Here is a 15,851-nt window from a genome sequence, read left to right as displayed (position 1 = left end):
TAGTTTACAGCGCTTTTATTTCCCACGTATTTTGCACCCACAAGATATCAACAAAAAAATCTCCAAACAAATGAAAAGAATAAAAAATTCTCTATTTTGCTCGCTCTCTATCTCTTTCGTACACCTCGAACACATGCTATATCTGTACATAAATGTTGTTTCAATGTGGCTTTTTGTAAAAACTCTAACCGAAATTCAACAACAAACTAAAATCTTAAATGTTCTCTTTCTCCAATTAAAAACGAATACTCAAACTCAAAACTCAATGACCAACCTCCAAAAAAAAAAAAAAAAAAATATGTAAAAATTGATTTGTTTATTGCAAATTGATTTCCATTCTCTGTGAATACCCATGAAAAAAAAAAACAATACAAAATATCGTTTGAAAATCAGTTGGATTTGGTTTTGAATTCCGAAGATGGAGGGGATCTTTCCGATTTCATAACAAATGGCGAGTGGTACTTGCTTGGTTAGTAAACAAACCTCATTATGCTTATTTCTCTAACTGTTATTTCGTTTGATCGTTGTCATTTGTAAATGTCTTATCAGCATTACCTCAACTGCAAAAGAAACCCCATTTATTTATGGTTTAACGCATTGCTTGCGATATCGAAAAATTGCCTTATAGTCGATTATGATTTGCCTAGCTGTTTTTCATTTTCTTATAATCTAGTTTTACGATTAATTTGTACATACCTTAATGATCTCAATCGCAAGACTAATCTGTAAAAATCTGTTGTACATACGTGTGTCATTGTGTCTGTATATATGTCTATGTTTGTGTCTCTGTCTCGATCCACAATATCCTTGCCCAAAGCTCACTAATCCAATTTTATCGTTCAGCCATGCCGGGAAAGAAGAATACGATAGTCTACGCCTGCTGCCCAGAACCATATGTCGATATCACCTTTACTATACAAATACGTCGCCGTACATTATATTATTTTTTCAATTTAATCGTGCCATGTGTGCTAATCTCATCGATGGCCCTTTTGGGCTTCACATTGCCGCCGGACTCGGGCGAAAAGCTGACGCTGGGTGAGTATGCCAAACGAGTCCCCTTGCCCAAACACAGAAATACCTCACATACCAACCAATCTGAACTGTTTTATCCAATTCTCTAAATGAACTTTGTGAGTTTTTCAGCGGTGACTCCCTAATTCCGAAAATTCCAGTTCGCATCTTTATATGCATAGATGTCAGAGTTAGTTTGTTAGGCCCCGCCAGGTTATCGAGTTCTTAGAGGTCAAGCAGCAAGGGTAGCGAAATGGGTCTTAGCTGGATTTAATTATCAAAGATAAACCATAAATACCCAAAAAAAAAAATAAAAAGAAAAAAAATCCCCCTTAAAATCTACGTATTCAACGCTGCTTCTAACGATAGTCAGTCTATGCATGTTCTCTGTTCAGTTTTTAAACTAAAGTAAAAATACTATAATCCAAAACGAGTGTTTCCCTTTTAAGCATTTAAAGATAAAATTTTCAAAAGTTTATCAATATTTATTCTTCCAAGCTGTATAGTCAAAAAGAGGGAAACACTCATCTTGTGCTACTAAAATGAACTAAAAGTCCCTGCTGTTCCGTGCAAAGATTTAATAAATACCCCCTTATAAACTCCATGAACAACCCTTCCCCATAAAGGAGTAAAACTAAACACCTAAAGCTGATGAGTAAAATGTGTAAAAGTTATCCTAATTTTTCGATAAATATTTACTAATGATAAATCTTATTACGTAATCTTGGTATTTCAGTTTTCCGATGTGTTTTCCGTTCGACTTTGATTTAAATTGCGTTTTATATTTATTGTATCTCTTGTTGCAGGCGTAACTATACTACTATCATTAACAGTATTTCTAAACCTTGTCGCCGAGTCCATGCCGACAACGTCGGACGCTGTTCCTCTTATAGGTACACACACACGCTAATTTAACCGCTCTAGCTATAGCTCAAAGTACGGACCGATCGGTCGAGCTGCCACTAGACCACTGCTAACGGTGGCGAACAGAAAGTCGTGCTGTGCTAATGCTGTTTTTAGTTAATCATTAGTTTTGCTACAGTAGTGCAATGAACTGAGAAACGAAAAAAAAAAACAAAAAAAACAAAAAAAACTAAAAACCAAGCCACGAATACGAACAAAAGATACCGATCAGAAACGAATACGAAATACCAATTAACTTAGCTCTCAACACTTCTGTAACTGTCTTCTGCCACACACCCCCCTCCACCGGAAACCCACACACCGGAAGTCCGGACACCTCCACACGAATGAGGAATGATCAATAACTCCCAACTCTCCGTATGTTTGCCATAGATCTATCTATATATCTCAGTACTCTCTGGACTCTCACCTCGTGTGCAACCACCGAACAACTGGATGTCGAATAGACTAGCCACACACGTACTCTATGTAAACCCCGTACACTCCACGGCCAACACTGAACCACCTCAGAACTCCTTTCCCAGTACCATGTAAAGTACTCAAGTCGAGCCCGAGGATATCTTTCTAACTCTATCCTAAGCTTTTCACTCGCTTTTCCAACTAACCTTAGCGCATAGTCTTGCCAGTCCTATCTAATTCTTTTTGCTAACTACTTTACTAGCATCGGGCTTTCTCAGGGACTCCGATAGCTCTGACATAATTGGTATTCGACCTCACGACAAACACACTGCCAGTCCAATCACGGTCACAATCACTATCACAATTACTGCCACAATTACTGCCACAAATACAGCCACTGCCACAGCCACAAGTACAAATACAATTAAGAGAGTTTTTCGTTTCGATTTTGCTGTGTTTGCCCAAAAAGCCGTCCTATATATCGGTTCCTGAGTTCTTTTTGTCGTTATGTTGTTGCTTCGTTTGTTCGATTGTTTGTTGGATTCGTTTGCTTATCTACGTGTGCCTCTAGCAGATCCCTTTGTTTCGATCGTATCGTTTCGTTGGTCTCTTCAGTTCTTAGCCTGCCACCCTACCAATGTTAAATATATAAACCCCCGAACCGATTAACCCCCGATCATCCTGTAAATAAGCTGGTCCTTAGTGTGCGCTCGCCCCATAATCACGCTGGGACGAGTCCTTTTCCCTCGTTCCTCCCCCCCCTCCCATCAAATCATTCCCTTCCGTCCAATCATCCCGACTCCGAAAGCATAGCAGCATTTCAAAACCGCATCAAAAACGTAGACAGAAATGCAATTAAAGAAAATGTATTTTAAATATAGCCACAACTGTATATATACACTAAAATATCTAAAAGAAAAACCATAAAAAATCCAACAAGCCACCTTTTTTCGCTACCAAAAAAAAGAGGAGTAAAGCCAAAGCCAAAAAGAAAACAGCAAACCAGAAACAAAAACCAACTAACTTACTTACAAAAAGCCCAACAGCCGAGTTAACCAGTTTTTCATTTTTTTTTTTTTGGTTATTTTTTTGTATTTTCTTGTTTTGGTCAGACAAAAACACCAGAAAACCATAAATATAGAAAAGAGGAATAGTGGTGGAAGGATTGTAGTGTGATTGGGCTCAAGGGCAGGCGGCCGCAGTTGAGGTAAGAGATGAAGAAATGCACTTACACTCGCGTCCCGCACTGTAGCTGCCAGTCCTTGGGAGTGCCAAATCGAATGTCAGCTGCAATGGCTACCACCAGAGACCTCGAAATGTTGCCTCGTAGAGTCATTTCCCTGATTCCGCCGTATGCCCTGCAACTCAATATGCGTAATGTATACAAGTTAGTCAATAGAGAACACAGCTAGCGTAGAGGATTGAATGGCGGCTGAAGCGATGTTTTGATACTTGGCTTGGTAGAGAGGAATAGCTAGCTAGGCCATACTCGTACCGCCCCTGAGCACACGACTCCCGTTACCGTAGAGGCCTCGCGGTAGGTATAGCTTAACCAATCAGTTTGTATCGCTAGAGCTGTACAAATACGCCTTGGGGCGGTCCAGGCCTCCCCTTGAAACTAAGCATCTATGTTAACCATATGACTATATATATTTCGACACCGATCACCCACCCACAATACCGAACACTGTAAATAGACAACACGCTGAACAGACGTAAGTACAGCAGCCACCCACCTTACCACCAAATCCACTGGCTCCCCAACAAGAACAACACCACCGAACCACCACGAAAAGAACAACCAGAACTTTTGTCGAACGCAGCCACACAAACGCATGCTACTCAACAAAAAAAAAAAAAAAAGAAAAAAAAAAAAGAGGCTAGAACCGAAAGCAATCCAAAGCTTTACACCTTCTCAACACTCTGTCCTAATCCTCTTTCGCTCTCGCTATTTCAGTATATATACCAGTTTGTCAATATCCATATAGCCACTATATCTCTACTTCTTGTTCCGAATTCCGTGAAGAACTATTTGAACTTGCACCTACTTACTCGCAAGAAACGAATCGAATTCTCACACCAACAACCAAACCAACAACCAAAAGCCACAAACCCATCCACTAACAACACCAAACTAATCTAGCTCTTCTTGCTCAACAACCTGGAAATGTATCTATAAATCTAAACCGCAAAAACCAGTCATTTGCAACCCGTAAACTCCTGGCATCTAAAACCGAACCCTCGAACCATATAGAACCGTAGCGCTAAACGAATCTCCACCTAAACGATAAAGCCTAAATGAAACCAAAATCGAAGCAACATTTGAACTTGCATTTATGCAGATCCATTTGATCAGATGGTAGAGTTGCAACTCCACATAATATCGTATCGTTCATGATGTCGAGCCCATCATGCGTTCATATTATGTCACGTATCTATATATATATATATTAACCCGTTCCGAAACCGAATCCGTAACATCAACCGCCAATCCCCATCTCCAAACAGCCGTCTTAGAGACTTGACAAACCATTTGCATGCGATGTGCAAAATTACCTTCTTACTGCCCATTTAGTCGCGTCTCTTCTCTCTCGCTTCCAAGTTTGGTGCCATCTCTTTCGTCGAAGCACGTAGCAAATTAAATGGGGCGGGCATGTGGGCGTGGCAAATTGGCAACACGTAGTGCAAGTGAGGTTGAGTCGACTTCGAGTTCAATTTTCAAATATTCTCAAACCAAGAAAAACTTGCGCTACTTTCAAAGTTTTTCCTGTTCCTCTTTCGCCATACTAATGGGTCAAAGTTGTAGTCCCCCCCCTTGCCAACCCCTCTAACCGCTAAGCTCCTGAAAAGTTAAAATATATTTTTAATACTCCGAGATGTTGTGAACATTTTGTGCCCATTCTTTCCGATCCAAGCGACATAAAATGGGGGGAATACCTTCAGAGATTTAACCTCACAGCATCTCATCGGGGGTAAACTTTGAGAGAACTCCCCTGATTATATACCCTTGGCCCTCACTTCCCTTCCAGGCCCCGATTTCTGTTGGACCCCAATCGATTTTTGAGTTCGCAGCATACTCAGGCATATACTCATCCACACTCGAGCACACTTCATTCAGAGATCAAGATCAATGAAACCGATAAATGCTAATGCTAAATAGCCAACAAAAACCTCCCATCTACAATTTCCAAATTGTTCGGCCCGAAAGGCGCTGCGGAAAACCAAACCTCGAACCGATACAGATACAGATACAAAGACACAGAACCCAAACCTATACTGCCACTGCCCAACCACTGAACCCACATACCCCTCCGAAGTCCTCGATATGTCTACGAATACACGAATACACGAGTACACGAACACACGCCACCAAAAGGATACAGATACACTTGAACATACATAAACGTACGCTTTTTGAGTTCCATTTTGATTGTGTCATTTGTTTTTGTGTGGTTGTTATTGTATTTTTCAAAACGAAAACGAAATTCTTTTGTTTCAGGAGTTACAATTCTTCTATCGCTCACAGTGTTTCTCAACCTTGTAGCTGAGACATTGCCCCAAGTATCTGATGCAATCCCCTTGTTAGGTAGCGATTGCATTTAAAACATACTTACCAAATGCAAATATATATTCAAATTTGTCAAAACAAAACCAAAGAATAATTAACAAAGTACTTAATATGATTTACACGTACACGCCTAAATATATGTGTATATATATCAGTATATATACATATATATGTAACTACATATATATATTCATGAATATTATTGTTATTGTTGTTACCTATATATATACATATCTATTACGATTATATTACTCACACACATTGCTAAATTGTTCGCATATATAATCCCCAAACAAACCAAAGCCAAAAAGAAACCAAACCGAACTTAAACTTAAATAAAGTATTAGTCTAACCAACCAAGTCAAACAATATCCAACTCTAAAGTGACAAAAGTTGTTAAATGTTATTTGTGTGCGTCGTACTATGTTTACTAATTACAACAACTTTGCTAAGTACTTACTAACTTAACTAAACCAAACCAAACTAAACCAAATCAAATCAATTCTAATTCCAACTCGTTCTCTCTGTCCCAACCTATCTTCTCAATCGTTCTGAACTTGAAGTTATAATATCAAATAATACAAATATGTATCAATATATATCGAAGCAGTTTCTTAGTTGATCATACTATCTTCTGTTGCCTCTATATATCTATATATCTCTCTCTCTCTCTATCACTATGCCTATATCCTTCTATCTTCATTTGAACAATCAACAATATTTTTGGTTTGCTTCTTATTCAAGTCAATTTAGATCAAGTCCCCAGCTAGCCTAGCCAGCAAAGAACACAAGTTAGGGCAGTCTTTTAAATGCTATCGTTATCTATATGTACTTCCGATCTGTACTTCCTCCACTTCCACTTCCGTTTCCATTTTCTCTTCAATTTCTTCCACACAGCGTCGTTGAAGTTCGGCTTCTCGAATTCCAGCGATGCCGCACCAATGATCGATCAAATTCCCTTCAGTATATATACTCCATTCCTCGAACTTTACCGGCGAGGCGTTCATGATGTTATAGATCCTTTCAAATTCAAGTTGAACTAATGCATTCAAAAATATCAAGCTTTATCTAGTGCATCGAAGCATCGCCTTGGCAAGTTCCTTCTGAAATTACTCAACTTCCGTCATACGATCATGTATACAATATAACCGAACTATATATAAACTGTTATGTATTGCAGTACACCTTGCTTGTACTTCTTTCGCTTCAATTTCTTCGTTCAAACGCCACTCCCTCAATTTCAACCCATATGTAATTACAAAAGATACTTATGAGACAGATTTCAATGCAAGTGAGTTTGGGATAATACTTGTGAAATGAAAACGAAGGCGCAGATGAAAGCACATCTGGCGCATATATGACATGCTTAATGATGTCGTCGTCACAGACACTCAAACCGAAAGAAAGAAAGAAATCAATTAAAGAAAAGAAAGAAAGAAGTTTTATGTCTTGTATTGTATTATTTGACTTTTTTGCTAACAGCTTTGATTTGTGTTTGATTTGGTTCTCTCACTCTCACTCTCACTGTCACTATCACGCCACCCACCCACTCACTCGCCCATGAATAGATTATCGAATTTTGCATTGCTTCACCACCACCACGACCACCACCATAACCGCCACAAAAAGAAGATATGTTTTTCACCCTTGGTTTGTCCATGAGTACTGTCACCATCTTGAAGCTCGTTCTCGTTATCGTTATCGTTATCGCTCGCTCACCCGTCACACAGGAAACTCTCAGTCATGGCCACGACCACCTCCACCCAAGAACCACCAACCACCAGCCACCCACCACCCACAAGAACCCACCCACACACGCTACTTTAACTTTCTTAGCTATTGTCTGTGCCACCCACCACACCACCCACCCAAACTCCCGATCACGTATATATCCCCCAACCCCCTCTATGCGAACTCACCTTCGATATACTGTTTGACCCATTTCTCGGAATGATATTTTTTGCTTGAGAACCTTTTTGAGAACTCAAACTGTGAACGAAGTCTATCGAATTTTAATTGAATAATGTCCAAATGTAAATACTGATCGCTCGATTGCATATCTTGTATTGCAAAAATATCATTTCGCTTAATTCGCTTATTTTGTTTGTTTGTTGAAATGGGTCGCGGATTCGTTTGCTTACAGATAACAGAAAACCACTGTCCACTTGGAATGCACTCACCCCCGAAAACCAACAAACAACGAATAAATCAAATAAATTAAGTAAATCAAATAAACAATGCTTGCAGACCGGGCGGTTTCTAGTGTGTTAAGTTGTGTTGTGTTCTCTGCGAGAAGGTTCAGCCAAAAAATATCATTTAGTCTAACCCCGAAGCTTTCTTGGATCCTATTCCCTGTTTCCCAACTCAATCAGATACCGACGACACTCCTCCGGACGGACAAACAGCGTCGATTCACGAGACCTTTCCCGATCCACACACACACGAGATCTGACCAAATTTGACAAAATATTTTACAGGTGTCACTATACTACTGTCGCAAACAGTTTTCTCCCTGCTGGTCGGCAATGTCATTACGAAAACCAGCGAAGCCGTACCGCTCTTAGGTATTCGAACTTTCAATTGACTCGTTTGTAACCTTGAGTTTATCATTTCGAAAACAATCAAAAATCAAAAATCCAAACAAACTAAATTTAAATTTTAGAGCTTTAAAAACAACCAAAAACTTTTCTCTCTTTTAGCTGATAAATCAAAACAAATGAATATGAAAACCAAAAAAAAAAACGATTGTACAAAGTACTCTTTAGACCTAACGAAAGTTTTCGCTAAAAATCAAAGTGAATATTGTAAAAACCAAACTAGACCGACTAAAGTAGGTAAAAGAATGTTAAGCGATGCAGAGCATGATCCAACTCCAACTGGATAAACACGAGATGCAGATGATGAACCGAAAAGTATTTTTGGAACCCAAGCCCGAACCCAAAAATTACCTAAACCCGAACCCGAACCCAAACCCAACCGAACAACCTCCGCTTCTTTAGACTTTTGGCTGAACCTCTTTGACTCTGAGACAAAGTCCAACTAACACAATAACCACACTCGATTCTATCCCGATTCGGTTTCCGGTTTTGCGTCTTAGGGTGCCCTTGCTCTGCTTGTCCACCCACCCGCAAACCGGAAACGCTTTGTACATACTTAATTCTACGCTTTAGGTAATCGCAGTTAGCCAATAGGCCTTGTTCCTCATACCCAAGTATCAAAAGTCTACTCAAAACAACGAACTAATTAAACCGATTGTTAAATTGTTATTAAATATTCAGAGAGCATACAGTAAACTGCATAAACGTTAAATCAATTGCAAGCACATAATCCGTTCGCCAAAGCAATTAAAATATCGATTCCCAGCATTATCTAGAACAAGTTGAAAATCACAGACCCAGACAAAATTAACCAATGACCCCAGCCCTCAACAAAAATGCTTGCTATTCGTATTTGGTTAGAGTAGAAGTAGCAAAGGACAGTTGAGTTGAAAGTAATCATATAATTTTAACATATTTAATTCAGTTAAAACATCAACAACATTATTTTTGATACCAGCAATTGTCTATGAACTAAGGATAACTATCCGAAAAAATAAGAATAAGTAACTTCCAATTGGTTGCAATGACTTACGAAATATTAAAATATATTCTGTTGTTAATTATTTTTTAGCTTCGGAAATAAAATGATTTGACTGTCCTTCGCTCCAATTTCGTTTCCAATTGTTAAAGCCAAAAGCCCATGCATGATCCCCAGTAAAAACAGTTTACACTAAACTGCATGATAAAGAATGAAACCTAAAAGTATCGAATAAAAATCAAACGTAGTGGCTATCTTTAGATATTACTTAGTGGCATCCGCAACGTAAATTAGAGTAAAGTAACATAGTCACAGCATTGTAACAACACAGTAAACTTATCAAGCTACTTTCTCTAATCGTAAATCTAACCAAAGTCTTTCATGAAATGAAGCTAAACTAAAGTAATGTTGTACTATTTTTGTAAATTATAATTTTGAGCTTTTGTTCTTAGTGTTTCGATGATTTGGAGCTTCACCAGAGCACCACTCTAACATACGATTTTTCTCTGCTCTCTGTTCACCCCCCAATCGACAAATTCGCAATCCCACAATCGCAATCGCACCACCCCCAGGCACCTACTTCAACTGCATCATGTTCATGGTCGCATCGTCGGTGGTGCTGACAGTAGTGGTGCTCAACTATCACCATCGCACAGCGGACATCCACGAGATGCCACCGTGGGTGAGTCAATCCCCACCAGATTTCCGTTCACTGTTCCCCGCCTGACTTTTGGCTCCTCACTTGCCAGATCAAATCCGTTTTCCTACAATGGCTGCCCTGGATCTTGCGGATGGGTCGACCCGGCCGCAAGATCACACGCAAAACAATACTATTAAGCAATCGCATGAAGGAGCTGGAGCTGAAGGAGCGCTCCTCGAAGTCCCTGCTGGCCAATGTCCTCGACATCGACGACGACTTTCGGCACACAATATCGGGCTCCCAAACGGCCATCGGTTCCTCGGCGTAAGTATCTCACTTTCGGTCTTTTAGTGTTCAGATTAACCCCCTGCCTCGATGCAAATACGCTCCTCTGCAGTAGCTTTGGCCGGCCAACAACGGTGGAGGAACACCACACGGCCATCGGCTGCAATCACAAAGATCTTACCCTAATTCTCAAAGAATTGCAATTTATTACGGCGCGCATGCGCAAAGCTGACGACGAAGCGGAATTGATTGGCGATTGGAAGTTCGCGGCAATGGTTGTGGATAGGTGAGTTTCCATTCCCATCATAAATATAAAACTGCTGCATTACAAATACACAATTACACAGAAAAATAAGTATACAAATACCCACTAAAAACTTTTTCTGGGAAAACGATTTAGAAATATAACGATTTAGTACATAATGGATAGATAATTTGGTTAAAGGGATATTTTATATATAATTCGGTGGGGAAATGTTTTTTTAAACACTTAAAAGGTTTGCGAACTTTACATAATTTACATTTATTTCTTCTGCTGTACAAATACAGATTAAGGTTAAAAATTAATATAAGCAGCACCAAAATATATAAGTCAAAATACGAAATTGGCAATATCTTTTATATTTCCTTGAAAAAACGTATATTTGACATCATTAGAATACAGCCGTTCAGATTTTTTATTTTTAAAAGCCAATATTGAAATTTATATATTATTAAAAATAAATAATTTAAAAATTATTTTTTTTAAAGCAACAAAAAAAAGGAGAATATTATTTTAATTTTTTTCCAATCTAGCAAAGTATTATAAGTCGGGAGGAATTTTTGGTTAAAAGTTATAGATAATTAGGTTTGAAACACCCCCACAAGAAAACCCTGGATGACATTAAGACACTATCTGTTTAGGGTACCTATCGGGGCTTTGGATAATTCCTGGGCAGGAGGATAATTCCTCCGCAGTCGCACACGCAATAATGAACTCTAAGATGTGTGCTTGCGAGTTGGTGTGAACTTATTGAACCAAGCCGGCAGGATTCGACAGCAGTCTGCCCGGCAAAGTCAAACAATTAGGCTGCTCGACTTCCGGCGGAGTGAACCCACACAGTCGCTGGCTCACGCATGCACACGCACACACTCACACTCATCCACACACACATACCCATACGCGTGACGCAAATATTGAAAGATGGCCGACTACCGGTCGGCCGCCATTTTGTTTGGAGGCCATGCTGATTTGTTTGCTGCCGCTCTGCTTGCTCTTCTACTCCACAGATTTTGTTTAATTGTTTTCACGCTCTTCACGATTATTGCAACGGTTACCGTGCTGCTCTCGGCTCCGCACATAATTGTGCAATAAGGACGCTGGAATTAGACAATTAAGCTACGGATACGGAATCGCCTAGTTAAGTTCTTTTTCAAAAACCAAAAAACTAGCGAAGCTGCTTCGAAACAAAGCAAACAAAAAAATACAACAAAAATAATGCAAATAAAAAATTGTTAATTACATTTTTAAGTCAACAAAATGAGCAAAGAAAATATCGCAAGAAAAAAGAAACGATACAAAATCATGTACTAAAAATATTTTATGGACAAACCAAACAAAAAAGCAAAAATTACTGCCGTACAAGAACCGAAAAAAGTGTTAAGTAAGCTACACACACACACACACACACACAAAGAATTATAAGAGTTAAGCAAACAACAAGAAATGAAACAAAAATTTGCATAGGAATAGCCGAAGAAGGAGGTGAGGAGATGGAGATGGAGATGGAGGAGCACAAGGAGGAGCAGGACGAAGAGAAGAACAAAGAAACATCGCGGGACGGGACACACAAAGGTTACATGTGTATACCCACTGACACAGACAGACAGACGGACAGACTCACATACATCTAGGTAATTGTATGTACAATAACAGAGTTATAAGTTAATTAATATGCTGAGTTGTTATAATTTATGTAAGACGAACAGAGGACAGACACTCACACACACACACAGTTAAGATATATGATATATATAAGAGATTGTTCCTATGAGACATTAGATATGTATTTAAAATGGCAACACACTCACATACAGAGACACACCGACACTGAAGCACTTAATTGACAAATGCAAAAACAAGGGAAAGTAACCATTTATTCGTTGGAAAGTGTAAGCAGGAGTAGAACAGGAGGCTAGGGACGATGACCCTTTATTGTCTGCCGTTTTAGGCTTTAATATATTCCTGTTCTGTTTTCATTTTGGGATCACGTGGACCAACAATATTTTGTTTGATTTCCTTCATTCCAGTTTGCAAACAAAATATGATCCCAATGAAAACACTTATACGAACCATACTTGTGTTTCTTATTCAACCCACTATTATTAAATTCTTATTTAAATTTTACTTAATTTCATTTTTTTTCACTATGGAAACGCTTTTGAAGAGTTGCTTGAAAGACAGCTGATTGTAAATGGTAACAAACTGACACATAATAATGGATATAAACAAAGGTCTATATATACATATACTCATAGTGAATTGAATTAATTTTTAAAAGACGCATTCAAGAACACACTGTGGGGAAGCATGTTCGCTGAACATCATGTTTTTAGAAAATTTATTGTTGAAATATGGTAGCAAATTGAGTAAGCATGAAGACAAACGACCCGCGGGCGAAAAAAAACCGAGTTATAGTCACCAATTAATTAGTCGAAGTAATAATAAACGGAAATCGATAACCAGAGAAACCAAAACCGAAAAATACAAGATGAAAAGGTGTATATATATTTTATGACACATATATCACCGCATATATACATACACATATATATATGGATATATTTTTAATAAAACGATACGGAAACGAGCAAAACTAAAGACACTAAGCAGCGCAAGAACAGAACAGTACAGAACAGTACAGAACAGTGCCCCACAAAGCCAACCAACCAACCCAACTCAATGCAACTCGAAATCACAAAGACACAAATCACAATTTTGTTGGAAATTTCGCATAGTTTTCGGTTGACTTCTTTCTCTGTCTATATCTATATCTATATATCTACAACCCTGTGTATTCCTAGAAACGAGCTTCGAATTTTTGTCTACTTTACTCTGCTCTCCCCTCACACAAAGCAAAACAGTGATATTTACGGTATAGCCCCCAAAAGACGAACTCCAACTCGAACACACTTTCCGGAACCCACCTAAGAAACCTTTAAACGTGAATGTTTTTTCTACACAAAACCAAAATCAATGAAAAACCTACCTCCTTGTTGAAAGTGAAGAATCGACAGATAGAAATCGATAATGATTGAAGGACGAAGAAGCATAGCAACACTGCCGAGTTAATCGCACTCCTCTGTCCCCTCGATTAATCATTTTTACGTTGTCCTGCCAAAGAGAATTTCTAACAGAATTGTGTGACGAACCACTTTTGATAGCCAGACGAAAAGTTTACTTAACGGAAATCAGATCGGCCCTATAGGATACACCCGCTGTCAGAAGGAACCCAAACCCAATCGAGTGCTGAATCAACTGAAGGAACTGCAGATCAGATTTAAGCGTTATATGTGTATACACTCACTTTGTATGTTTTATTTGCATTTACATTTACATTTACATTTAAATTTAGATTTGATATGAGACGACTTTTACTTACGCCCAGAGCGATGCGTAATCCTACCGAAAACTGCTCTGTCCCCATGAGGTTGTTGTTTTTCGAACGTTAGTCAAATTCGAGTGCGAATTCCAATTCGAAATCGGAAAATCGAGATTTAAATTGAGATCTTGAGTTAAGGCGGTATCGAAGAAGTATGAGAATTAGAATTCGAATCAGAATCAGAATGCATCGGAAATCGAGAGTTAGAGTTGAGGAATGGTGTGTGCATTTTAAATTTAATTTTTTTATAATTAATTTAGTGCTAATATTTGAGCAGCTAGGCGCATAATCATAACTATGTATATGTGTATGGATGTCTTTTTGATAAAAAGAAGCTGTTTTAAAAAGCAAACCATTTTCTACACTCTTTAAAAGATTGAACTCTACATGTACGAGATTATGTATAATACAAGTAATAATAAAATAGCGTTAACTAGGCAATTATAAAAATGAGGTGACCTGCAGAAGGAGCCATAAACTAAGCGTCCTACATTAGGAGAGGGCAACCTACGCGATTACCCGAGATAATGAGATAATGAATGGAGGCAAAAACTAAAACGATAAACGAATTTAAAAATGAAAAATGACAAATGAAAAATAAGAGATGAAAATGAAATTACCGCAAAAGCAAACTTGTAGTAAAGGAAAATGTTTTTTCATTTGAAAACTCTACTACTTACTTACTACTAAACTTACTTTGCAAGTAATAACTAATTTCCTCTGATCAGAGTTACACGCAATCGCGAAATGCAAAAAAGCTAATTACAAAACGGTTGGTACACGCCCACACACACAGTCAGACATGAAGCATTCGAATTGTTCGTATTACAAAATAAAGAAATCAGCAAACCGAAGAGTTCGATTTTCGTTTCAATTGCACTCCGCATGTTCACCCCCCAGGGCAATTAAACAGAGTTCAACAATAAATAGCGCATTAAAAACCGATTCGAGACACTTTTTTAAACAAGGCAAATATATTTAAAAATTAGCATTTAACTAAACGACAAGAAAAACTTAGTCTATAAACTGCAAGTGTTTAGCACTAACTTTCCCAAGCAGAAACCTGCAAAGCAAGCCCGTTTCCAAATCCAAACCTCCACCTGTGTCCCGAGCCCAACTACCACATCAATTTAAATAGCTAATTGCATAATTATTAACACCGTTACTGAATTTCTGTCGATTGCCAAACGCGAGAAAAACCATAAAATCTTCCCAAAAATTATGCATGTAAAAAAACAAACGGCTAAAACAGAAACAAAAAAATTAGCAAGAAGTCTGTTGTCGATAAATATTATTGGCAGACAAATAACTTTCGTCACATTGACGATAATAATTAATTTTAAGAAAAAAAAACAAATGAATTAAATGATTTAAATAATAAACAAATTAATATTAAAAATCGAGAGACATGATTGCAACAAAAACACAAAAACTGAATAAAAATTTATTTTGAAAAGAGAACAAAAACGAAGAGTTGGCTTTACTTATGAATTGTGGGCAAAAATCGTACAAAATTAGGTACACTTTTAAATGCTTGCAGAATGAAACAGGTAACTGAGGATTTGAATTTTGAAATCCCGCTGCTTCAACAGAGAACTACGGTATAATATAACTGCTTTCTTATCAATTTTTATTTTAAACAATAGTTTATTTATACGATCGGACCATCGCAGCAGATTTTTAGTTCTGCGGCTGTATATGGTAGTCCATAGTGATTTATGTTATTTTCGAAAATAACAGTTAGGCCTAGACTCAAAATTAGTAAGACCGCAAGTCGACCGTTATTAAATTGCGAAAAAATACC

General features: G+C 38.1%; 1 protein-coding gene across 12 annotated transcripts in view; it reads left to right on the top strand.

The window, feature by feature from the left end:
- LOC128261881 (neuronal acetylcholine receptor subunit alpha-7) overlaps positions 1-15,507 on the top strand; it is a 104,970-nt gene extending 89,463 nt beyond the window's left edge. For 4 of the 12 annotated variants that reach the window (XM_052995805.1, XM_052995802.1, XM_052995803.1 and 1 more), the window contains 7 exons: positions 394-469; positions 844-1,038; positions 5,837-5,923; positions 10,054-10,163; positions 10,231-10,445; positions 10,519-10,692; positions 11,676-15,507. In XM_052995805.1, the coding sequence (XP_052851765.1) occupies positions 394-469; positions 844-1,038; positions 5,837-5,923; positions 10,054-10,163; positions 10,231-10,445; positions 10,519-10,692; positions 11,676-11,760 (942 nt within the window). In that variant the 3' untranslated portion in view covers positions 11,761-15,507. Of the gene's footprint in view, positions 1-393; positions 470-843; positions 1,039-1,820; positions 1,908-5,836; positions 8,095-10,053; positions 10,164-10,230; positions 10,446-10,518; positions 10,693-11,675 lie in introns of those variants that run through there. The other 8 variants (XM_052995806.1, XM_052995801.1, XM_052995804.1 and 5 more) reach the window with 5 other exon arrangements.
- Positions 15,508-15,851: the final 344 nt, after the last annotated feature.

Source organism: Drosophila gunungcola, unplaced genomic scaffold (assembly GCF_025200985.1).
Source record: "Drosophila gunungcola strain Sukarami unplaced genomic scaffold, Dgunungcola_SK_2 000001F, whole genome shotgun sequence".
NCBI classification, from domain to species: Eukaryota; Metazoa; Arthropoda; class Insecta; order Diptera; family Drosophilidae; genus Drosophila; species Drosophila gunungcola.
This window is presented reverse-complemented; position numbering and strand designations above follow the sequence as displayed.